Raw genomic sequence first — 25,203 nt, forward strand, 5'->3', positions numbered from 1 at the left:
GGTCAGGCCACTGACCAGTTCTTTATTTTATTTCTTCGTTCATTCATTCAGTTGGTGAATTTTTTTTTTTTTTTATTAAGTGAAAGGCAGGGAGGCAGACAGACAGGCTCCCGCATGTGCCCTGACCAGGATCCACCCCATAAGCCCCCTACCGGGTGACGCTCTGCCCCTCTGGGGCTGCTGCTCTGTTGCTCCGCACCTGAGGCGGAGGCCATGGAGCCATTCTCAGCACCCAGGGCCAACTTGCCCGAACCATTTAAGCCATGGCTGTGGGAGGTAAAGGGGGGGGAGGGTTGGAGAAGCGTTGCTTCTCCTGTGTGCCCTGACTGGGAATCGAATTCATCTGGTGAATATTTACTGAGCACCTCTGGTGGGCCAGGCTCATGCTAGACTCTGAGCATATAGCAGTGAAGGATATTGTTACCAGTACCCGCCCCCCATCATTCTGCTGAGGTCTGCTCAGGTCATGGCTGGTCTTGAGCACCAACGTGGTCAGGACTGGATGAGAAGCCACAGCGGGTCAAATAAGAGAGGCAAAAACTTGACCTTGGGCCTTGACTATAGGAATAGAATGAGGTGATCCACTCACCTCCATCTACCCAGAGCTGCCTCTTGGTTCTGGGAAGGGGCGCACCCCCCCCCCCCGCCCCTGCAGATGGCCTATAATGCCTGGAAAGGGTCACCTGGGCTCTGCCAGACTGAAAGAAATGACATACATCAAAGATGCTCTCTCATGCCTGACTGGTGCTGGCACCGTGGATAAAGTGCTGACTCAGAACGCTGAGGTTGCCGGTTCGAAGCCCCAAGGTCACCGACTCTGAGCGTGGGCTCATCAAGCAGGGGGTTGCTGGCTCAAGTGGGGGAATCGTCCACACGATCCCAAAGCTCACCAGCTTGAGCCCAGAAGGTCACTGACATGCAGAACAGCCCAAGGTCTCTGGCTTGAGCAAAGGGACCCTGGGCTCAGCCCTGGTCAGGGCACAGATGAGAAGCAATTAATGCACAACTGAAGTGAGAGCAACTACAAGGTGATGCTTCCCACCCTCTCTCTCCCTTCCTGTCTCTCTCTTGCTATTTCTTGCTCAGTTGCTCTCTCTCTCTCTCTCTCTCTCTCTCTCTCTCTCAGAAACAAAAACAAATGCAACGGCTGTGGTCACTCTTGTGTCCAGTCTGTGCTGCTGACTCCTCCCCTCGCCGCTCCCGGCTCACTCTTCGTACAGCTGGTCCCCAGCTGTGTGCAGAGGCCACCCCAGACCCTCCATTCCCTGGCCACATCCCAGTCCAGAGCTTTGAGCCTTTGCCTCTTGTGGGTCTTCAGCTCAAAGTCACAAACCCCGGGGTCATGTCTGTTCCCCTGACCCCCCCCCCACACACACACACATACACACCTCGTTCAACCACAAAGCCCCTCTCTTCCGGCTCTGCAGTCTCCATCCAAAAATTCATCTCTCTCTCTCTCTCTTTTGTTCAATCTCCATCATTCTCTAAAAGGCAACCCTTCACCCTTCTGAATATTTCAAAGCGTCACAGGCCAAAATCTTGACGTTCATGTCTAAATTACATATCCAGTCACTTAAACGTTCACATGGTGGTACGGTCCTAGCTCTGACTCTGTCACCTTTGGACCCAGCGCATAAATTCCGAACCGCCTGTCGGATCCTAGTGGAGCCGTGGAATGGCCAGGCAGCCTGCCCGTTTAACACGCCCCTCTCTTCTGCCGTCACAGAGGAGAGTACGCGCTGGCCGAGTACACCGAAGTGAAAACCGTCACCATCAAACTGGACGACAAGAACCCCTGAGCGGGGGAAGGCGGGCTCTGTCCTCCGACACTTGACGGCTGAATGTGGTCCCTTGAACCTGCGGAAGAAGAACAACAACAACAACAAAAACCCCGAAATTTCTGACCTTCCTGGCCCAGCTTTCTTCTGGAGACTGGACATCTCCTGTATGGGGACGATTTGTATTTTATTTTTCCTCTCACACTCCTCTGTTTTCTTGACCAGTATGTTGGGGGTGAAACCTGCAGGCCTCCCTGGGGGGGGGCACTGTTGGGCATAGCCAGCTTCCCTTTTCTGCCAGGTCCCCTGGCACAGTGAAGAAGAGGCTAGGACAGTTGCCAACAGGAAGTGGTGTTTGAAGCATCGAGCAGGCGCTTAAAAAAATGCTTTGCTGACTCGACACCAGTAAGAATTTGGAGAGACCTCCCTGTATGCTGTAGGAACAGGGCCCTGTCTCTGCAGGCCCCTCAGGGTTACCTGCCCACAAAACAAGTCCCCTCCTACTGTTTAGTTGGAAAGGAATAGCAGTAAGTTAAAAAAAAAACAAAAAACTAAAAGCAAGAGTTGCAAGGATCCAATGTGGGGCGCTCTGGGGAACCAAGTTCCGCAGAAGGTTACTGAAGGTCTTGGTTACGAACAGGCCTGGGACTTCCGGAACTTCATCTTGACATGGACCTTAAAACCAATAAATACTGCCTTTGGAATATGACCGCATTATTAGCCCACAGAGTTGATCACAACTGACATCACGGTATACCTTAACCAAGGCATACCTTTCTTAAGCACAAAGTATGGCCAGTGTCACTGTCACCGCGAAGGGCCTCATGCTCCGACACTAAACAACAACCTTGAGCCAACCCTAGGATAATCCAGTCCCACGTGTTACAGACCAGAGCTGTAAATTCACTTTTGCAAATTATGCATCCCTACCACTGGGAGTCGTGGTGGATAAATAAGCCTATGTTGTTTTCTTTTTCTCTGGCTGGGTTGTCCATTTTAGATTAGCAAGCCGTACACAGCTGGAAAGGCTGCTGGACCCTGGTTCTTGTCAAGTCCTAGCTTGATATGAATTTGTGATTAGTCAACAAATAACACCCAGACTCCAAGGAGGAACTGGGTCTCCCACCCAAGCGGCCCACATGTGCCGCACTGACAGGTGGTGAGTCTCTCGTTTCCTCTTGGTGCAATTAACACGTTTTTTTTCAACTTGGAAGATGGAAAGTGTTCCCTTATAGCTTTAAGAAAACCAAACCAAACTTAACAGGGAGTTCTTAGAAGAATCTCAAAAGTAGATTCTTTGACTGTTACTAACTAGTACTTTTCTCCTGGTGCTTATGTTCGAAAATGAATTAAATTATGTTTGAGAATGAAATAGGGAGGATGAATAACAAAATGTAGACCTGTCTCAAAGCCAGCATGTGTATAAAGCAAGTCATCTATGAAACGGGGTTATTATTCTTGCCAGAAATATGCAACACACCATTCACGGTCTCCCCAACATCAGTTAGCACCTTATCACTTACACTGTCAGTAACTTGTTAAATCAGGATTTGACTCATACACTGAATTTTCAGGATTTTTTTTTCCTCAAGTAATGATAGACACTAACCTTGCTAGTAAAACATTAGAGGATTCTTATTCTGTCATTGTACAATAATGCCTTTAATATGAAATGATACATTATTTATAATTGGTATAGTTAATGTATCTTTTTTATAGCTGTAAGTAAACAGAGGTGGTATATTTAACCTTCTGTAATATACTGTATTTAGAAAGGGACATCTATATAGGGTTAGCTTTCACTCCTTGGAAGGTTTATTCCTGTGGTACAGTTTAAAAATCAGCAGACTCTGTTAACAATGCAACCATGCTAAAATAAAGTTGGATATTTGAGAAATGTTATATTTATTTATTTGTTTGTTTGTTTTTATTGAAGGACCAAACCCATGTTAATCCGATGGCTGACCTTTCTGTGTCTCAGGCCTTCTGTACAAAATGGCTTTTAATAAAGTCGAGTCAATAACTTAAGGACAAAATTACATTTGTTCAGTCAATCAGGCCGAGAATTTAGCCTTAGTGTGAAATCCACATCTAGGTTTCAGGGGTTGACAGATTTGAGTTGTCACCTAAGCTGCCTGGATCCCCTTCTATCACTAGTGGGAAAGGACGCGAGCATGGGGGATGTTGCGTGGGGGTTTAGGGTGTGCGCAAGTTTCCCTTTTCATCACTTCTCCCTGTCCATGACGGTTTTGTTGTCTGGGTTTAACTCACCTTAAGTTTCTAAGGCTTCAAACGGAGAAGCCTCGATCACCAGGTCTCATGCTGACACCAAGGCTGCACCAAGAACGTTCCCTGCACTTGGTAAGGTCCACCATGTCCAACCTCATGCACTTGATGTTGAAGATCTAGGTCACTTTGGCCGTGCAGTGACAAATCATTATTACCCTTCAAGAGAAAAATCTCAAGGACACTGGATCGGGTCCCTTGCAATATGGGCACTTCGGAATGCATTCGTGTATTTAGAAACCTCCAATTTCCTCAATCTAAACGGGAACAGGGAATTCTAGGGAAATGACCTTTACCTTCACCAAAGCATGACTCTCAGAAGGAAATGATTTGGGGGACACAGACTGGCTGGTGTGTGTGTGTGTGTGTGTGTGTGTGTGTGTGTGTGTGTGTGTGTCTGCGCGCGCGCGTGTGCATGTGCACACTTGTGTGCCTGTGAGGGTAGGGTACATGAAGGAGCACCATCTCTGAAAGGGGACCTTTTGGAATTACCTAGCTTCTCCTGATGGTGGACAAGTCCCCCCCCTTTGGGGGGGGTGAGAAGAAGGGAGATAGTGAGGCAAACTCCCACATGTGCCCCAACCAGGATCTACCCAGCAACTCCTATCTGGGGTCGATGCTGGAGTACCAAACTATTTTTAGCACCTGAGGCTGATATGCTCCCACTGAGTTACAGCTGGAACCAATAGAGCCACTAGCTGCTGGAGGGGAAGTGGGAGAGAAGGGGTAAGGGGAAGGGTAGAGAAGTATATGGTCACTTCTCCTGTGTGCCCTGACCAGAAATTGAACCTGGGATGTCCATACACTGGGCCGAATGCTCAATCTGCTGAGCCACAGGGCCAGGGCCCACGAAGCCCTTTTAATGTCCGTCCTTCCCCACTGAGGTGCTGAACTTGAACGTGGATCATGAAGAACGATGAAAACCGTGTCCAAGGAGGAATGCCATTTTCACCCTGAGGAGGTCATCCCAACATGACCCACTGAGAATCCAGATAGGAAGTGGAGCAAAAGTTAAGAAGACCCTGGATCAGCACGGTTCAAGAAGAAAAAACCGACCTGTAACAACTTACCACCCCCCACCCGGTGCAAACCTGTGACGGACTCATGCTAATGGAAAGAGCTATTAGCATCCCATGCTAATGCCCTGGGATGGAACCCACTCGAGAGAGAGTCCACCTGCGTGTCGCTGCCGGGTGTCCCGGCTGTTTCCTTACATTGGAAACATTCCTGGCCTATTTCCAAGCTTATTGAAATAAGTGGGAAGTTGAGTTGCCCGCCTGGACAGTGGCCACGTCCGTTCCTGTCCGTCCCGGCCCCTGAGCGCGCGCTTCCTCACACAGCCGCTAGATGGCGCAGCCGCACTCCCCGAAGGCTCAGCTCCGCGGAGGCGGGGCTCACCCAGCCCTGAGGTCGCTGAGCCCCCTAAGTTATTAGGCTTTCTCCTTCCGCAGCTCTCGTACCACTGTTTTTGTTTGTTTGTTTGATTGATTGATTTTTGCATCCTGGAATTAGGACCGCGGTGGTGAGGACAAGATTGCAACACTGCACCGATCCTTCTGGAAGGACGTCCCTTACTAGGAGAGCAGGAGGGGTAGCCTCTTGGGAGCAAAGCAAAGCTGCCCCGCGGGTCCCCTTCCCCTCCAGGGGACCCAATGAGCCGCTCCAAGTGGGGCGTGTCCGCGGGGTCGCATGAGGGGCCCTGCGGCTGCCTGGCTTTTGTGAAATGACAGTGAGGGTGGTGGCGATCTGTCTCTGTGCCTTGCGCTAAAGCCCGGGAATGTCCCACTCGTGACATTGCATGCGGGGAGCCTCGAGTGCAGGTACTACTAGAGTGGAGAGTCGTCGCTTCTATTCCCCGCAGGCTTCCCTTTCTCTCGTGGGCACCGGGCGGGGAATCTGATGTCCGCCTGCAGCGTGAACGTGCGTCTTTATGACCCGCGTTTGGGTCACGGCCTCAATGGCGTGATGAACGCATTAGGTTGAAACATAATAAATTGTCAACATTCCACCATGTTTTATCTACACTCCCTCCCCCAAGGAACCCCAATTTAAAATAATATCACCAAGTAGTGACATCTCGGTGCACATCCATTATTAAATTACTAAATGCATGTAGTGGAAGGGACGCAGTTTACAAATATTAAAGCTTTACAATATTAATACATGTTCCTCCATTGCTCTCTAACAAGTTGTGCACAAATGAATGTCCCTTGGTTTTTTTGGTGGGTTTTTGTTTTTGTTTTTGTTTTTTACAGCCAGAGTGTACAGACAACATACCTAAGTCGGAGGTGAACCCCCGGGGTTTGCAGCTTGCAGCGGGGCAGAGCAGAGGGGCAGTGAACGCTGCCTCCAGCCGAGAACCGGCCCATCTTCTCGTCGCGCCCGCCCTGCGTGGAGGGAGCAGGGCCCCCAAAGCTAGAGGGGTTGTCGTGCTAGAAGGGCCCGTGGGCCCTGTTAGCTCCTCCCCCACCCCCCGGCAGGAGCGGTGAATTTGATCACCTGCGAATGCCGGCTAGGGAAACTGAGGCGGGCCAGGCCACGGCGCCTCCTTGTGTGAGTCCCCGGGGGACCCGCGGCGGCCGATCCTCGCCTTGCGCGCTCTTCACGCCGCCAGCCGCCCGCCCTCCCCGCCTGCGGGCGGCCACAGGATTGAGGAAGTGCGTCTGGGCCCGGCCCGGCCCCGCGCGCGCGGCCGGAGCGCAGGGGGCGGAGGGCAGTGACACGGCCAGGCCCCGGCCCGCCGGCTTCCGCCCGGTGCGCGCGCGCCCAGCCCCGTGGCCGCCGCCGCCGCGGTCTCAGGTAAGCGCTGTCCCGCGCCCCGCGCCCCACGCCCCGCGCCCCACGCCCGGGGTTCCGGCTGCTGCCTGCGCCCGATCCGCGTGGAGCGCTGGGCCCTACAGCCCAGGCCGGCGCTCCCAGGGCCGCCGAGGGCGCGGGGCGACCCCAGCCTCACCGCCGCGCTCAGACCCTAAGCAGCCCGTCCGGTGGGTGGGGGGCGGGGAAGGAGCGGTGTACGGAGCTCTGGAGCAGATCCCAGAAACTCCGCGCGGGACCGAGCCGGGGTGGAGGCAGCAGAGGCAAGAACCCAAAGTAGGAAAACAAACCAGGGTGTCCACACGGCTGCTCAGCCTTTGGCGCAAACCCCTTTTTCAACTTGGACCGCAACCGTGTGAGCGCGCGTGTGCGTGGAGTGAGTGTGAGCGCGCGTGTGCGTGGAGTAAATGTGACCGCGCGTGTGTGGGCGCGCGTGTGCGTGAAGTAAATGTAAGCCTGCGTGTGTTGGAAAGGGACCGCCCGGAGTCGCTCCCTGCCCCAGGCGCGGCGGCGGCATGGTGATGCAGGAGGGCCCCGCGGGCATCCGTCACTCTCCACAAAATCAAAGGCACGCTGGGTGCCCAAGCATCCAGTCTCTGATTGATAAAAGTCGCCATCTCTCTGGGATCTCTGTGGCGACCTTCCCTGACAGGCATGAGAGGTGGTGTGAGTGACCAGGTGGAGCCAGGGAAGGCTTCGGGGCAGAGACAGAGTGATGTAGAATTTGGGGACCTCTGGGGGTCAGAGGGAGATGATGATGGGGACTTATAGGGGCGGGAGTGAGCCAGTGACTGAGAATTGGGCGACTTCCGTGGTCACAGTTTGAGGCCACAACGGTTTTCTCTCAAAAGTACATCCCAAGGCAGGTGTCAGAGAGGTAGAAAAACGAGAACCTCTCACCAAGTACGCTGTATTAAGAGTTTGCCACTCATTGTCCCAGAGTCCCCCAGACATTATTATAAAGGGACAAGAATGTGCCCAGTTTCAGGGTCACATCCGATGCCTTCTGTGATCTAACTTCATTATCTTTGCTTCTGTCCTGGGACAATGAAGACGTTAAAAGCATACATCTGAAGCTAATACAAAATGTTGAAGGCAAACTGTCATTGAAAAATAAATTTAAAATAATTAATAATAATACAAACCTCACACTTAATTTTGTGCCTAGAGAAGACTTTGGGGGTCTGACAGACCTTTGCGCCATCGGATTTCTACATCTCTGGGGTTGGCCCCGTCTTCAACTCTGTTGCTCAGTTGCTAGGATTTAGGCTCCATTGTGGGCCCTCTTTCCTTGAATTCAGTCTATTAGCAAGCCCTGTTGGGTTTACCCCTAAAATGTGTCCAGGTCCATCCCCTTCTTTCTCGAAGCTTACACCCCAGTCCAAGGTACAGCTAGTGCTCGACTTACAACCACGATTGGTTCCGACAGACCAGTCGTAACACAATTTGGTCGTAAGTTGAGTAGGCTCTATGTACAATACTGTGAAATGATGGTATAAAAATCTTTAAGTCATATTTTATCATAATTTTCTTTCATTGTTGTTATATATCATAATTTTCTTTGTTCATTTTATGCTGTTTGTATCATCTCTACACCATTTTGTTTCTTATTTTTACATTCATCAGGTTTAAGTAAAACACTGCATTACCAGTATAACTGGTTTAATATTTGCAAAGACAATTTCCTCTTGGTAGTCATCTTGGGAGGGGTTTGATGAAAAATATCCAAGACACAAACACAAATTGCTGTACCGAGTCTGGGATAACAGTTGAAATGGTGCACACGGAGATGGTAGTGCTGCCGGAAGCTGGTCTGCACTGTCGTACACCCAGCTGGGCAACGCTTGCGCTGCCAGACACGGCGCAGTCATGGCTAGCGATTATGGTCCTAAAGTCGAATGGTCGTAAGTTGCATAGGTCGTAAGTCGATCAATATTTGTACCAGCATCCTGTACTCTTATAGTCCTCCCCTCCCCCCTCGGTTTGGCAGCCAGAGTAATTAGTTTTAAGAATAGGTAAATCAGATAACACCATTGGTGTGCTTGGAACCCTTCACTAGTTTCTCTTTGTGAGTGGCATGGAGTTCAGGAACTAATCTGGCCTCTGCTATCTCAGACCACCTGGCCATTGTCTCCCCCACCCCGACTACCCTGTCCCCTCACTCTCCAGCCCATGGCCTCTGCTGCCCCTTGAGTTTAAACCCAGCCTCTCTCTTTCACATCCCTCTTTCTGTGTCCTTCTTGGGGTCTCGACTCTGTTCCCACTTCATCTGTTTTGACCTCTTTAATTCCCTGCAGGTCTTCAGTGGAGCTCCAGGAGTCGGAGGCCGTCCCTCTGTGCCTACCTGGCTCGCCGCGGCATCTGTACTCCCGGAACCGTCCCGGAGGTGCCCCGGCCACCCTGGCACAGTGACCGATGGTTAGTGGCCAGCCTTGAACTTGATTGCGGTTTCACCATCCTGATCGGCTTCTGGTGCTCATCCGGGGTTGAGCAGTATTCCTTTCTCCCGTCTGCAGGTCCGGGATATTTTGACATCTGGAAATCCGTTCAGCATCTTTCGTAGGTAAGCCAGGAGAGGTCAAGGCAGTGGTTTTCAACCGCCGGTCCGCCAGAAATTTCATGCCGGTCCACGAAAGAGTTAACTACGGTGATGTAGGACGATGGTGGAGTCTACAAGCATTGGGTCTACAGCCACGGACTGGCGGTTGAAAGCCAGTGAGTTCAGGGATGCCACTGGTACCATGGGATGTCTAAGGACCATGGGCCCACCATCTCCACCAGGCTTTTGATTCAACCAAGAGCTGGGTGCTGTGAACACTTCTCACATGCGTAACTGGCGAGCGTCTTCCAGTTCGTTCCTTACTGCTGGCTGTCTGTTCCTAAGCCTCCCGAAAAGACGAGTGAGCAGTTTCCTAATCTTCTGTGATTTTTACCTGCCAGAACTTTAGAGTAGGTACTTTCCTACCCAGTCGCTGTAAGTTTCATGAACTCCCAAAGTTCACTCTTCAAGGAAAGAGCCCAAGAGAGAAACATTTGTAACATGAGTGTCTGATTCCCTTTTTCTTTCTTTCTTTCTTTCTTTTTTTTTTTTTTTTTTTTTTTTTTTTTTTTTTTTTTTGTCGTTTCTTTTGTATTAAGCATTTGGGTTTCTCCACCAGGACAGTTGTAGAGAATTGGCACAAGAAAATTGGTGAGGTGTTTAAAACATGTTAAAAGAACCATCCTGCAGAAAAAAAAAAAAAAGAGAGAAAAACTCTCAAAGCCACCTTTAGGTTGCAGGCGGTATAAGTACCAGAAAACGTGTCATAGACAACCATGGTTTGTTGCGTTGGTCTGAACCCAAAAGAAGCAGGAAGAAGCAAAGATCCATTTGAGGGCATTGAGCAAAACTTAAGTTACCTCATCTTCAAACTTCTTACCTCTGTGCCGAAGCCAAAATACAAAATTATAATTCAAAAACGGCTCCTCTGGCAAAAAAAAAAAAAATCCCTCCACTGGTAAAGTGATTTTCAAAAGGAAACTGAAAATAAAAAGAGGAACAGAGTGTACTGGGTGAAGGTTGGCCTAAAATATTTTAAGGATACATATTTTTTTAAAAACGTACAAACATTACAGCGCAGGGACACTTCTGTTTTCAGAAGGAACGTCTGCCCACCAGCGTTTGGATTTTTGAAGTGTGTTGGGTATATTTGGTCGCAGACTTTGAGGAGTGACGAGGAACAGAGAGCCAGTGTTCTGCTTGCTCTCTCGATGGGACTGGAAGCCTGTGTTTTTAAAAATAGAGGTTCAGCTTTGTGTCTCTGTCCTGTCCCCATCCCCAGTTAATTTTGCTCAAGGCCCACCGTGTTGTTGTTGTTTATTGGGGGGTGGAGGGGCTGCTTGGAAAACCTGCTCACGGGGAGATAGCACGTCTGCCACCCAGCACGGAGATTCTGAGCTTGTTCATCACAGCCTGCTGGCCTCCCAGTCACCCTCCTGTTGCTGTAAGAATTTCTCTGGCTCTGTCACAGAAATCTCAAAATCTCACAAGCAGCCCAGTGAGGTGGCGGGGGCAGGAGGCATCTTTGCATGTCTGTTTTTAGCAGAGGAGGAAACTAAGGCACGTGTCCGTTTCCCCTTGAGGCAGGCATCCCCAAACTATGGCCCGTGGGCTGCATGTGGCCCCCTGAGGCCATTTATCCGGCCCCTGCCGCACTTCCGGAAGGGGCACCTCTTTCATTGGTGGTCATTGAGAGGAGCACTGTATGTGGCGGCCCTCCAACGGTCTGAGGGACAGTGAACTGGCCCCCTGTGTAAAAAGTTTGGGGACCCCTGCTGAGGTTACGCTGGGATACATGACAGAGACTATCCAAGCCTTTGACCTTCATGCTGTGCTTTTTTTTTTTCTTTCCATATTGTCTTGAGGATCATGTACATGACCTTCATTTTTTTTTCTTTTTTTTTTTTAGCGACATTCTCACTCTCCATTTCAGAGAATGGTTGCTAATTACCCCGGCCTTCATGCACAATATAGAAAACTGTGGTGCAGTTTACGCTTGCTCTGGGCCAGGGTCTTGCCTATAAGGTGCTTCTAGTCATTGAATCATCGTAGCAGAGTGGGCACTTATGTGGCGGGACCTCCCCACAACATGCTCAGTGGGAGCCCAGAGGAGACAGCAGCCTCATTAGTCTTAGGAGACGAGTCTTTTTTTTTTTAATTTTATTTATTCATTTTTAGAGAGGAGAGAGAGAGAGAGAGAGAGAGAGAAGGGGGGAGGAGCTGGAAGCATCAACTCCCATATGTGCCTTGACCAGGCAAGCCCAGGGTTTCGAACCGGCGACCTCAGCATTTCCAGGTCGACGCTTTATCCACTGTGCCACCACAGGTCAGACAGGAGACGAGGCTTCATCGACCTCAGTCTCTCCTGCTAGTTCACGTGAGATCATTGTCCCTGGTGGCGGCTGCCCTGTGTGCTGTGGCATGTTCAGCAGTGTCCCTGACCTCCACCCCTCAGCTGTGACAACCAAAAATGCCTCCAGGCGTTGCCAACTATACCCTGGGGCGCCAAGAGGGCAGGGTCAATGCAGGGACCCCCTTCTCTTACCCCTGGGGCTCAAAACTGACTTGGCTGCATGACTGGTACCAACGCCCCCCAGACCCCGCCTCTCTGGGATGGTCGTCCGGTTGCCTCTTTGGAATGATGGACTTTCAGAAGAGTCTATCCCGGGCAAAGGGAAGGTCCTGTGTTGTGACTCACTGTAACCGCGTCTGCCGCACCCCAGCTGTGAGCCCCTAAGGGCAGGAGCCTCACAGGAGCTATGTGTTGTTTCAACGATGATTGGACCCTTGAGCAGCAGGTATTTCTGCCATTGTTGGGGGGTTTCTTCCAGATTCTTCTCAGGTCAACACCATTGACCTCTGTGCTTACCCTGTTCCCACCTGACCAAGGGTGGCTGGACAGATGGACTGTGCAGAGGGAGGTTGCCCAGAAGGAGGAACCGGTAGAAACATGCACATGTGCAGGAAGGGACCCTACAATTAAGAAAAGCTTCCTGCCTGACCTGTGGTGGTGCAGTGGATAAAAGCGTCGACCTGGAAACACTGAGGTCGCCGGTTCAAAACCCCAGGCTTGCCTGGTCAAGGCACATGTGGAAGTTGATGCTTCCTGCTCCTCCCTCTGTTCTTTCTATCTCTTTCCTCTCTCTGTGTCTCCTCTCTCTAAAAAAATGAATAAATAAAATGTAAAAAAAAAAAAAAGACAAAGCTTTAAAAAAAAATCTCTTTAAAGAAAAGCTTCCTGATTTTCTGACTGCATTTATTTATTTATTTATTTTACCGCCAGAACGAGCCAGCTTTCTGCTCAGCCATGACCGTGTGTCCATGCCTTAGACCACCCCAGGAGCAGCGGCGGCGGTGACCACGGCCAGCGTTCATCCGGGGGAGCCGCCGCCCCGAGGGTTGATGGCTGGCATGTCACAGCAACCACCCAGCATGTACTGGTGTGTGGGACCAGAGGGGTCAGCCGTGTGTCCAGAACGCACCATGGACGTACATAATGGTAAGGACGGGACCGGCTGGGCTGGCCGAGCCTGCTGTGCAGGTGCCACCGCGGGCGGTGGGGGTGGGGTGGGGGGGGACAGGCCATGTAAAAACAAAGGGTTTCCAACTGAAGGATCCCAGTTGTTTGCTACATTGTGCATTATAAAATATCATACTTTTTCTTTTTTTTTCAGAGACAGAGAGTCAGAGAGGGATAGATAAGGACAGACAGACAGGAACGGAGAGAGATGAGAAGTATCAATCAGTTTTTTGTTGCGACACCTTAGTTGTTCATTGATTGCTTTCTCATATGTGCCTTGACCATGGGCCTTCAGCAGACTGAGTAACCCCTTGCTCGAGCCAGCGACCTTGGGTCCAAGCTGGTGAGCTTTTGCTCAAACCAGATGAGCCCGCGCTCAAGCTGGCGACCTCAGTGTCTCAAACCTGGGTCCTCGGCATCCCAGTCCGATGCTCTATCCACTGCGCCACCTTCTGGTCAGGCAAAATATCATACTTCTGGTTGTAAATGCAGAACAAACCAAACAAACAAACAAAAAAGAACAAATGTTCATTGCAGAAAACATAAACTCTACAGATAAGCTAAGGGCAGGACAGTGGCCGTAATTACCCTTACACTGTCACCTGTCCCCAGCCTGTGGTCTTGTTGTGTAGACACTGCTCACAAAAATTAGAGGGTATTTTATCGCTTCATAGTCATTTTGAAATATCCCCTAATTTTTGTGAGCAGTAGATTTACCTTGTGTGAGAATAATATCCAACATGGGATGGGTGTTTTTCTTTTTTATTGTTGTTTGTTCGCTCCATTTATTTGATCTGTGTTTCTGTGAAAGTAACCAATTAAAAAAGATGAAGAGCATCGCTTGTCATCCCAAGTATATATAAAACCAGGAGATCGCCTTTTATGGTTGTGCAAAACATACAGGAAAGGAAAAATGAGTAACCCTCCTTCGACTCTTAAAACATGCTTTGGAAATGATAGCATTTCTCATAATACTTCCAAGGAGAGTTTTTTTATTTGGGGTTTTTTTGGTAACGGGTGTGCGTGTGTGCGTGCTCAGTGTGTTTTGTTTTTTTTCACATCCCTCCCTCTTTTAAGCTGCGCCTCACCTTGTGCTTGTTGAGAATGGGTCATCCTTTCAAAGGCCGTACATGGGTGAGCACCTTGTTGCCATGGGCTCTGTGTGTGTGCCTGTGTCCTGTGTCTGTGCCACTCGGTCACGTCACAGGAAGGAACCTTGCAAGCTGATGAGCCTGGTCCCGCCAAAGAGCCCTGGGCCAGGACCGCTGGGCAGTCTATTCTGACAAGATAAAAAGCCATGAGAGGTTCTTGCTTCCTGGAGACACTGGTCAGAGGGAAAAACCTGTCCTGCCGCCTGAGGTGAGGCTCCCTGGCCGGTGGAGACGGTGAGGGAAGTTCTAGATACTTCAGGCAGAGAACCCCTTGATTGGGAGGCTCTTCTGGAAGTAGAGGGTGAGGGGTAGTTGGACAGATATCTTCGGGGGGGGGGGGACTCACCTCCCCCGCTCACCTCTCCGTGAGGGGTCCTAACCTCACCCGCCTCTCAGAACATGGGTCTCCACGGGACCAGCATGGATCAGAGGAACGGAGGGAACAGTCCAGAGGGTCTGGACATCCTAGGTTTTTACAAAGTAGCTGCTTTCAACGTCCTTGTCTTTTTACTTTGGCTTTTTCAAATCTGGGTTTAAAAAAAAAAAAAAAAAATCTTAATAGAAGAGCCAGGCAACTTACTCAAGGGCAGGGGCTGTTTTCTAGCCTTCCGGAAATAGAAGTGGCAAATCAACAAAAGTAGGAAGGCTTCCCCAGGGAGCCTCAGGAAGCAGTTTTACAAAGGACCTGTCTGTGCTGATGTGCCTTTCAGAGTGCGGCTGCCAGCCCACTTCTTTAACCTGTTCCGAAGGACGGTGGTGTCCTGTCCCGGCCTGCTGGACTGAGCTCACACACTCAGTGGGGTGGACAGGCTTTGCTGTGGTCAATGGGGCACCCTGCTTCTCCTCCTCCAGCCTGGTCACAGATAAGGAATCCTTACTGAGGGGGGGTGAAGGGCAGGGAGGGTGAGCAGGGACTGAGGGGTGGCAGAAATGTCTGTGGGCACCCATCCGTGGGGGCGGCAGTGAGGAGAGCTGTGTTTCACGCCCGCAAAGACCCGCCCAACTGTAGAAGCTCTTGGCTTGATGGTACTTTTAACGTTTCACCTGAATCTAAGGCTTGTCTCTTCTCTTGAATGGGCTTGATTGCCTCTAGCAATGGGGAGCTCACTACCTCTCAAGCAGCACCGGCCTTCCTGTTAGGGAGTTTATGCAGGCAGAAACCGGTCCTGCTGTCATTGAGTCTAACTAACTCCACCCCCCCCCCCAGGCTGTTCAGAACTTTTAACCCCGCCCTTGCTGTCACTAAACGCAGGTGCTCTGCCCTCCCTGTGGATTGCTGTTTAGGCTGAGAACCTATTCCACTCCCTGCAAGAGCAGACAGCTCATAGCTTCTCATTTCTCACTTGGGGATCGCTGAGCTTTTGTTCCTTAACCTGTGGACTAACCATTAGGCCATGGCCGCCTGGGCCTTGAGGAACAGCTCCCTCCACTCTGAGGTGGAGCAGCCCCATCCATTCACCCATTCTCAGTGGCCAGAGCCTGAGGGTCAGTTAGAGACTCAGCCCTCACCCGCTGCCCACCCTACCCCCACATTTGCCCCATTCATGAGGCGTGGGCAGGACACTCCCACCTGATGGCTTCTGTCCCCCACCCCCACCCCGGGCAGAAGCCCAGGCCCGCCTGACAGGTATGCAGTAGCCAAGAGGGAGTTCCTTTCCAGCCAACCTACCTGGCCCCCACAGAGAGGTCCTTGGCCTGTGAGCAGGGAGGTCCCAGGGCAGAAGGACAAAGATTGTCTCCCACCTGCCTGATCTCTTGGTCCATGTGAGTCAGACCTCGAAGGACCCAGAAAGAGGGATTTTTGTGACGTTCTCTCGTTATCTGGGAGTGCACTCCTCCCTCCTGATAACATGTGAATCCAAACCGTAGTGTATGAATTTCCGACACATGTTCAGGAACCCCAGTGAACAGAAATGGGGACTTTCACCATCCCAGTCACCCCTGTGTCCAGTTGGTCCAGATTCCTCTGAACCCTCTTGTTAATCACGGAGTGACCTTTATCATCAAGAAAAAGAGAAAGAAAAAATAAATAAAAACAAAGGCTGGAAGCATGCATATTAAACCATAGAACCCTTCTGAGCCCAGAACCCTGAGGTACAGCAGGAATTTCACACATTCGTGAAAAATTCTTTTTTCAACTGTAAAGAATTTTTTTTTAGGATGGTACATCTCCTTGCGCGTCCTTGCTAGGGTTGTGGTGTGGCAGCTCTTATCTCGTCCGTGCCTCATTCATCAGCCGGTGGCCTGGGCACATCATCGCCACGCAAGGGGTTTAAAATCGCCTACCTGGTTGTTTCAGGAGCATCAAGGATCAAAAAGAACTTGCTTGTGGCCCTTGGAGTGGACCAGAGATGTCTAGCTATTTCCAGCCATTGAGAAGGTGTGTGTGTGTGTGTGTGTGTGTGTGTGTGTTTTGTTTCTGGTCTGCTACGCACGGTCATCAGTTGTTGTACACACGTTCTACAACCTTTTTTCACTTGAGTTATGTCTTGAAGATTTATCTGTTTGTTTTTTTCACATATACGAAATTCAACGTCGGTTTAACCAGTCCCAAAGTAAAGTGCCTTTAGGATCTTTCTATATTTTGCTTATTATCTTCAGAGGTGAGTACCACTGCCCATATGTATCTTCCCGCAGAATTGCAGGATCAGCGAATAAGCACATTAACAATGATCAGAGTGGCCCCGACCTGTGGTGGCGCAGTGGGTGAAGCGCCAGCCTGGAAATGCTGAGGTTGCCGGTTCGAAACCCTGGGCTTGCCTGGTCAAGGCGCATGTGAGAAGCAGCTACGAGTTGATGCTGTATACTCCTACCCCTCTTCTCTCTCCTCTCTCTAAAAATCAATCAATGAAAAGTTATCAAAGTAATAGACACCCATTGAAAGAAGCAGATGAGGCAGAAGTATAAGGCAAAGCCCCACATCCCAAAGGGGGCTCCCTTTCCTGCGTCTGGCTCTCGGTATGCGGGTCGTTGCCGTTTCTTATGGAAAGAACAGACCCGAGTATCTCTTTCGCTCTATCTGAGGGGACAGTGCCCATGTTGGCCTGCTTATCATGACCGATGACAATGTCCTCCACTTTCACACTTCTCCCCTCCAGTCCCACTTAATTCTGTCTACGTGGACTCGTCGCCACAGGGACTCCATGGTCAGTGTGGCCCAGGAGGTGGTCACCCACATCTCCCTTTTCACCTGCATTCCCCTTCCCCCATCACTGACTCAGATCTCTTCCTTTGAACCCTTGTTTATATCTGGATCCGATTATCAGGGCAAGTCCTCAGAAAGGATTTACGGAGACAGGGAGAGAGAGTGGGCATTCCTGACACGAACATGAAAGCATGTTTATGTCACCTCCCCCGTGATCCCGGCTGGAAACCGCCCACTGTCAGAGCTTGGACGAGCCTGCTCTGTGGCCGTCTGATGTGGTCTGAGTCTCCTGGCTCCGTGGGCAACGTGGGCAACGTGTGTTCCTCTCCCTGGCAGCTTTTAGGCTCCAGTCTTCTGAAATTTCATAACCAAAGATGGGGTAGAAGGGTCTTTTCTTCCCCCCGGTGCTGCTTCACTCTCAAGGAGGCCAGAGTGGACCCCTTTCGGGCCTGGAAAGGTCCCTGTGTTTGCTCTGGTGCTGTTTCCCTCCTCCCTTGCTTCTCTTTTGTATCTTGTTTTGTTTGTGTTTTTCTGGGACTCCTGTTCGGTAGGATCCACGTTGCCTGTGGCTGGTGTTTTCTGCCACATGTTCCAACTCTTCCTTTTTCTCCTCACGTCTGAAAGATGTCCTGGGCCTGACCTGTGGTGGCGCAGTGGATAAAGCGTCGACCTGGAAATACTGAGGTTGCCGGTTCAAAACCCTGGGCTTGCCTGGTCAAGGCACATATGGGAGTTGATGCTTCCAGCTCCTTCCCCCTTCTCTCTCTCTGTTTCTCTCTCTCCTTCTCTCTCTCCTCTCTAAAGATGAATAAATAAATTTTTTTTAAAAAGCATAAAATAAAAAAAATGAAAGATGTCCTGGACTTAACCTTCCAACCTCCCTTCCTCCCTGAATGTTTTATTCTATTATTCACTTTTTACTTTTAAAAGCCTCTTTCGGGTGTACAACATAGTGATTAGTGGTATATATACCTTATGAAGCGATCCCCCCTCCCCCATAAGTCTGGTATACAGTTACGACAATAGTATTGACTCTGTTCCCTGTGCTATACTTCACATCCCCGTACTGTTTTTATAACTAGCAGCTTGTACTTCTTTACTTTGTGTGTGTGTGTGTGTGTGTGTGTGTGTGTGTGTGAGTGACAGAGACAAAGAGAGAGACAGAAAGAGGGACAGATAGGGACAGACAGACAAGAAGGGAGAGAGATGAGAATTCTTTGTTGCGGCACCTTATTGTTGTTCATTGATTGCTTTCTCATATGTGCCTTGACCAGGGGGCTACAGCAGGGGGCTACAGCAGAGCAAGTGACCCCTTGCTCAAGCCAGTGACCTTGGTTTCAAGCTGGTGAGCTGTGCTCAAACCAGATGAACCCGCGCTCAAAGCCGGTAATTTCCGGGTTTCGAACCTGGGTCCTCTGTGTCCCAGAGCAGTGCTCTATCCACTGCGTGACCACCTGGTCAGGCTGTACTTCTTTACTTTTTTTTTTTTTTTTTTTTTTCATTTTCTTCTCTGAAGCTGGAAACAGGGAGAGACAGTCAGACAGACTCCCGCATGCGCCCGACCGGGATCCACCCGGCACGCCCACCATGGGGCGACGCTCTGCCCACCAGGGGGCGATGCTCTGCCCATCCTGGGCATCGCCATGTTGCGACCATCCTGGGCGTCGCCATATTGCGACCAGAGCCACTCTAGCGCCTGGGGCAGAGGCCACAGAGCCATCCCCAGCGCCCGGGCCATCTTTGCTCCAGTGGAGCCTTGGCTGCAGAAGGGGAAGAGAGAGACAGAGAGGAAGGCGCCGCGGAGGGGTGGAGAAGCAAATGGGCGCTTCTCCTATGTGCCCTGGCCGGGAATCGAACCCGGGTCCTCCGCACGCTAGGCCGACACTCTACCGCTGAGCCAACCGGCCAGGGCTGTACTTCTTTACTTTTTAAATTACTTTTCCCATTGATTTGCGGGGGTGGGGGGAGGGTACAGGGGGAGAAAGAGAGAGAGAGAGAGAAGCATCAACTCATTTGTCTCACGTAGCTGTTCCGTTTAGTAGCGTGCCATTGATTGCTTCTCATACGTGCTTTGACTGGGGATCGAACCCACAACCTTGGCGTCCCAGGTGGATGCTTTATCCACCGAGCTATCTAGCCAGGGCCACAATTTGTGCTTCTTAATACACTGTTTTTTGCCTAGCCCCCCACCCCCAACCCATGATCCTCAGGTCTCTCCATTTCCACCTTTCTCCCTCACATTTTTCTTCCTTGCAATGTCATGGTTGATAAAAGCACACGGTGAGTCCTCCGCCGTTGCCCATGGTCTGGACTTTGGCGATTGCCTCCAGCGTGTCGCTTGCTTAACACATTCTCCTCCTTGGCGCTTCCTTCCAGAGATCCAGACCTTTGATTACACTCAGCAACATGTTTTGGAGAGAGCGCTCTAGACGGCCCGTTGTGCGCCTCCTGCTGCATGGCTGAGAGCACCGTCAAAGGATGTCTGTTCCGCTGGCTTCAAGTGCTGCCAACCCCGATAACGCCTCGTAAAGGTCCCCGTTGGTCTTTCAGCTTTTCACGGACTGGCTCGACCGGTCTTCATTAAGCGTTGCTTAGATCTGTGTATGAAGATTACAGACTCACTGATTACAGACTGTAATCTTCATCCAACATCAGGGCGGTTGAACTCGTGGACCAGCACGAAATTTCTGGCAGATTGGCATCCGCCCGCAGACAGCCCGTTGAAAACCACTTAGATCAGCGATTCCCTGGGGGTTTTGAAGGGCTGGTGATATAGGTCTGTCCTTCCTTCTTCAGCCTGCTGAAAGCTTATCTCTAGAGGAGGACTCCATCCCATCAGCACTGCGGTACCTTGAGTCACAGTTTCTATGGGGAAGTCAGGATAAATGAAGCTTTTTAACATCTATTTATTCTTTCTTTTAAAAAATGAATCTAGCATCTTTCAAAAATGACCAAGTTTTTTTTTCTCTTCTCTTTGTATCATTAACTTGTGAGTTTTAACTCACTTGACTTTTTGATGCTGAATTTACTTATCTTTGGCCAGCAAGAGCCCCTTTGGGTTGGTTCCTCTGTCTTTGTACATGCCCTCAGTAGACTTGGATATAACTTCCTCACTTTTTGGTGTGACAGGATACCCCAGGCCATGTGGTCCCATTCCAGCCTCTGACCTGCCACCTTCCATTTCAGCGACCTCATGATTTAATTCTCCTTGGTGTATTCGTTTTATCTCCTTTCTCATTCCGGATATTGTTGACCAATCTTTCAACAAGATTGTTTCATGAATCCTTTGAAAGAACCATCTTGGCGTTGAGCTGTTGCTTCTTCCTATTATTATTTCTTTTTTTTTTCTATTAAATAATTGAATAGAAAATAATTAATTTTCTTCTTATGTACTCCTTCTTTGGCCCTTCTTGAGGGGTAATCCTCGCTCTCCTGGGAACTCTTTTCTTTTTAACTTGATCATTTGTCTTATTTATTGGAGCATGTAACTCTGGAATTCTGATGAGACACATTGTGAAGAGCTTCAAGCATCATCTTCCATGTCTCTTAATTTTGTTTAATCTGTGCTTTTAACCTCTTTTTTCTTTCTTTTTTTTCCAAGTGAGAGGAGGGGAGATAGAGAGGCAGACTCCCACATGCACCCTGACTGGGATTCACCTGGCAACCCCCCATCTGGGGCCAATGCTCTGCCCATTTCGGGCCATGCTCGCAACTGAGCTATTTTTAGTGCCTGAGGTGGAGACTCCACAGAGACATTCTCAGTGACTGGGACCGATGCTCTCAAATCAATTGAACCATGGCTATGGGATGAGAAGAGAGAGAGAGAAAAGAGAGATAGAAGGGGAAGAGAAGGGGAAGAGGGATGGGAGAGAAGCAGATGGGCACTTCTCCTGTGTGCCCTGACTGGGAATCGAACCTGGAACATCCACATGCCAGGCTGGCACTCTACCACTGAGCCAACTGGCCAGGGCAGCTTTTAACCTCTTCTGTGCCCAAGTGCAGCTCCCTCTCCTTGGTCCTCCAGATTACCAATTTGTCCTCCAGCCCTATCTGTTCTGCCCTGCCATCCCTCCACTGCGTTTGACGGTTCAAATCTTCTCATTTTAATTTCCAAGCGTTTTAGTCGCTTCTTGTTTAGGGATGCCATGTCCTGCTCTCTCCAAGACATCATTCGTTGTTCTTACTTTAAGAATACCGGTTCTAGGTAGAGATAGGCCCCTGGGATGCTGGAAACCTGGAGCCCGAGGGTCTGCTTAGGAAGCTCGGGCACTGACTCCGTCTTGACACCCCCCACCAGATGAGGGTGGGGGGTAGTTGCTGAAATCAAGTTTAATCATTAGACAGGAGAGACCAAAGTTTGCCTACTCTCCCCTATTTCAATGACTGGGTTTTCCACGCCTGCTCCGCCTTCCTGAGCAGTAACTTCAGGGCGCAGAAAGCCAGGTGGGGCCTCAGATCTGATAAGACCCTGCCTTGCACAGGCTCTGTCACTGTGTACAGCTCACTTCCCCCTGGGGACACTCAGGCCCCAGGGTGACAGTGGCAGCGAGATATGTCTTGTCTTCTCCTCCTGCCCTGGAGGGTCAACATGCTTTTGGTGGTCCTGGGTCTTTGGCTACAGAAGCAAGAGACTTGCTTCAGTTTTGCTTTCTGTGGGGTGAGGGGGGTATGAGCAAGGGGTCTCTTCCTGCTGACCGGTTGCCCGCCCTGTTGGCGGGCTCGCTCGGTTGGTGAAGTTGTGTGTTCCTCCTTTATGGTATTATTCATCTTCCTCAAAAGTCTGTGGGTGCATGGCCGGGTGTTGATCTTTGTGTGTGTTGGGATTCCCCGTAGTTGCCTGTGAAGGCAGCTTGGGGCACCGCCACCTGTGGAGAAAGTGGGGGGCAGGGAGGATGTAGTGGGCTGTGCTGGGGGTTCACCTGGAGTATTTCTTCTGGGTATCATCCCTCACCTGGATCCCACATTTCCCCTCCAGCACACCAGGGGCGGAATCCTCAGCCCCTCACTGGCTGCCGAGCACAGTCTGCAGAGGGGCTCACGGAGGGTCTCCCTCCCCACAGTCCCCTGCTGGTGGCCTTGGGAGTCCTCCTGCCCCTCATCTACACCCCAGGCCCCCTCAGAGCACTCCGCCAAGCAAGCAAGAGACGTAACCCTGAAATAAATGTCCACTCCTTTCTCTTTCCCTATTGGGCGAGTTCCGGAACCTTGCCTGGAGTCCATTTCTGTTAGCAGAAGCAATAATAATATGATGATGCTACAAATAGGGTTTTTGGAACGACGGGTATCCTTTGGTTTTTATTTGGCTGTAAATCCTTGAAAGCGTAGAATTTCAAACATGGCTGACGCTCATTTTCAAACGTGTATACGGCTGAAACGGGATGCTCCCCCACCCCCAGTTCTGATCACTAAATCATTTAATTACAGTTTTCATCAAAATTATGTTCACTTAAGTGAAAAATCTTTCTCGGCCTCATCTTCAGAATGCGTGTGGGAGAGTGGTGATGGGAGGGGACAAATTAACCAAGTCTCTATGTCTCATGGGAGAAAACTCCTAGTAAAACCTGAAGTTCTGCTGTTATTCAAGAGTGTCTTTTAAAAGCCTAGCCGGGAGCTGTCCACAGGAAGGACCGGTCGGCCAGAGGGAAATCATGGCGGGAGGGAGGGGCGAGTCAGGTTTCTGTGAGAGGCCACAGACTTGGAGCCCCGGCATTCCTGGGTGGCTTGTGGTTCCCGAGGAATTGTGAAGTATCTCGCTCTCACAGATCAGAAGAATCATTCACAAAAGCCAAGGGCCGTCTCGTCGTCCAGCCCAGGTTTCTGCCAAACTGGAAGGATTTGGTCCTAGCAAGTGGGCGTTTCCATACAGGAAAGAGAGCCGTGAGCGTGGCAGCCACAGAGCAGCGTGGGTCCGACTCAGACACACTACACGCCCCACCACGGAGGAGTCCGGCCCCCGGGAGCGTCACCTCTGGCCCAGACTGATGACCTCAGAGCTTTGCCTCAGGTCAAAGGGGCTGGGGAGGCATGCTCTTCTGGTGACATTATTTATTACACAGATGTGTTTGGGGGGCATTCGCTTTTAACCTTGCAGAGGCCGTGTTGTTATAATCACCTATCCGGTTCCCGCACATTCACACATTAAACGTGTTAACTGACAAACTCTGCAACGCAAGCTACAGAGAGATCCTGGTGTGTGGGTTCTTTCTCCTGTTCCTGGTTCCGGATCTGGAAGACAAAGCAACCCTGGCCTGGAGGCGGGTCGGCTGGAGTCAGCTTTGTTGTTTGAAGTTGAGGGTGTGTGTCTCTGCCTGGAGACAGGCAGAGGAAAAGGAAGAGCAAATTGCTGCCTATATATTTTTTCCTTGCCTGTGTTTTAAAACTTTAGTTGTTTGAATTTGGTCATGTGGTTCAAAAACCATGTTTTCATCTATAATCCTTCCAGAATTTCTTTATACATTATATATATATTTTTCTTACTTCTCCATATTTTACACATATGGTGGCTGATGATATATACTATTCTGTACCTTGTCACTTTCCTGCACACATTTGTATATAAAGGCTATCACGCCTGACCAGGCGGTGGCGCAGTGGATAGAGCGTTGGACTGGGATGCCGAGGACCCAGATTCGAGACCCCGAGGTCGCCAGCTTGAGCGCGGGCTCATCTGGTTTGAGCAAAAGCCCACCAGCTTGAACTCAAGGTTGCTGGCTCAAGCAAGGGGTTACTCAGTCTGGTCAAGGCACATCTGAGAAAGCAATCAATGAACAACTAAGGTGTTGCAACGCTCAATGAAAAACTAATGATTGATGCTTCTCATCTCTCTCCGTTCCTGTCTGTCCCTGTCTATCCCTCTCTCTGACTCACTCTCTGTCTCTGTAAAAAGAAAAAAAGGCTATCACCACTATCACTACCATCATCATCACCATCACCACCACCATCACCATCATCACCATCACCATCATCACCATCATCACCACCATCACCATCATCATCATCACCACCATCACCACCATCATCATCACCGCCATCAGCACCATCACCACCATCACCATCACCATCAGCACCATCACCACCATCACCATCATCACCATCACCACCATCACTATCACCATCTCACCATCATCACCATCACCACCACCATCATCACCATCATCATCACCACCACCACTGTCATCATCACCACCACCACCACCATCACCATCACCACCATCATTACTATCACCACCATCAGCAACACCACCAGCACCATGACCATCATCAGTGTCTTCCACAAGCATACATGTCACTTTATGGTCAGAGCTAAGCATGGACACTGCAGTGTGCCAGAACGGCCACTTGGGTGCGTAGCTCAGCTCATTTGCCCTCCATGGAGACGTCCTCTCGGCTATAGAATCCAGTGAGAGCAGACCCAGCACACAGGGCCCCGGGGAAGGGGAGGGATTACCCCACCCCAGCAGGAGGTAATGGGAGCTGCCCTGAGAATCACAAAGCCACAGGAGATCCAAAATGGTTCTTCACTTGGATCTCAGAGAAACGTGTCACCTCTCACTTGTGCCTTCTATTGTTCGATCAGCAGCCCCTACTCACTACCCGAGCCTGAGCTTGGTAAATCAGACTCAGAAACCCACCTGCTTGTTTGAGCTGACATAACAGATCTCAGGTGTCCGAGAGGTACGATGAAACATGCAGATGTCACAGATTTTTAGACACATGCCAAATTGCTAACTTTCTTTCCAAGCACACTGACGAGAGCTAGCATGTGTCTACAGCCCACAGAGGTCCGGATACATGGTCAGCACTTCCCACGCTTTCATTCATTCGAACCTCACAACCACCCCTGTAGGTGGGTGCCACTGTTACGTCCAGGAGGCAAAGAGGGCGACGTAAACATGCATGCCCGGCTGGGTGGGGCAGGGGGTGACGTAGCTGTCACACTCCTCCACTCCACTCTGCTCTGTGGTGCTTTG

General features: G+C 50.4%; 2 protein-coding genes across 2 annotated transcripts in view; both read left to right on the top strand.

Annotated features, from left to right (window-relative positions):
- ALDH1A3 (aldehyde dehydrogenase 1 family member A3) overlaps positions 1-2,148 on the top strand; it is a 40,196-nt gene extending 38,048 nt beyond the window's left edge. The window contains exon 13 of the mRNA XM_066354883.1: positions 1,727-2,148. Within this exon, the coding sequence (XP_066210980.1) occupies positions 1,727-1,799 (73 nt within the window). The 3' untranslated portion in view covers positions 1,800-2,148. The remainder of the gene's footprint in view (positions 1-1,726) is intronic.
- A 4,577-nt stretch (positions 2,149-6,725) lies between these two features.
- LRRK1 (leucine rich repeat kinase 1) overlaps positions 6,726-25,203 on the top strand; it is a 98,893-nt gene continuing 80,415 nt past the window's right edge. The window contains exons 1-4 of the mRNA XM_066355407.1: positions 6,726-6,863; positions 9,176-9,296; positions 9,395-9,441; positions 12,701-12,916. Of these exons, the coding sequence (XP_066211504.1) occupies positions 12,820-12,916 (97 nt within the window). The 5' untranslated portion in view covers positions 6,726-6,863; positions 9,176-9,296; positions 9,395-9,441; positions 12,701-12,819. The remainder of the gene's footprint in view (positions 6,864-9,175; positions 9,297-9,394; positions 9,442-12,700; positions 12,917-25,203) is intronic.

This window comes from Saccopteryx leptura, chromosome 13 (assembly GCF_036850995.1).
Source record: "Saccopteryx leptura isolate mSacLep1 chromosome 13, mSacLep1_pri_phased_curated, whole genome shotgun sequence".
Classification (NCBI taxonomy): Eukaryota; Metazoa; Chordata; class Mammalia; order Chiroptera; family Emballonuridae; genus Saccopteryx; species Saccopteryx leptura.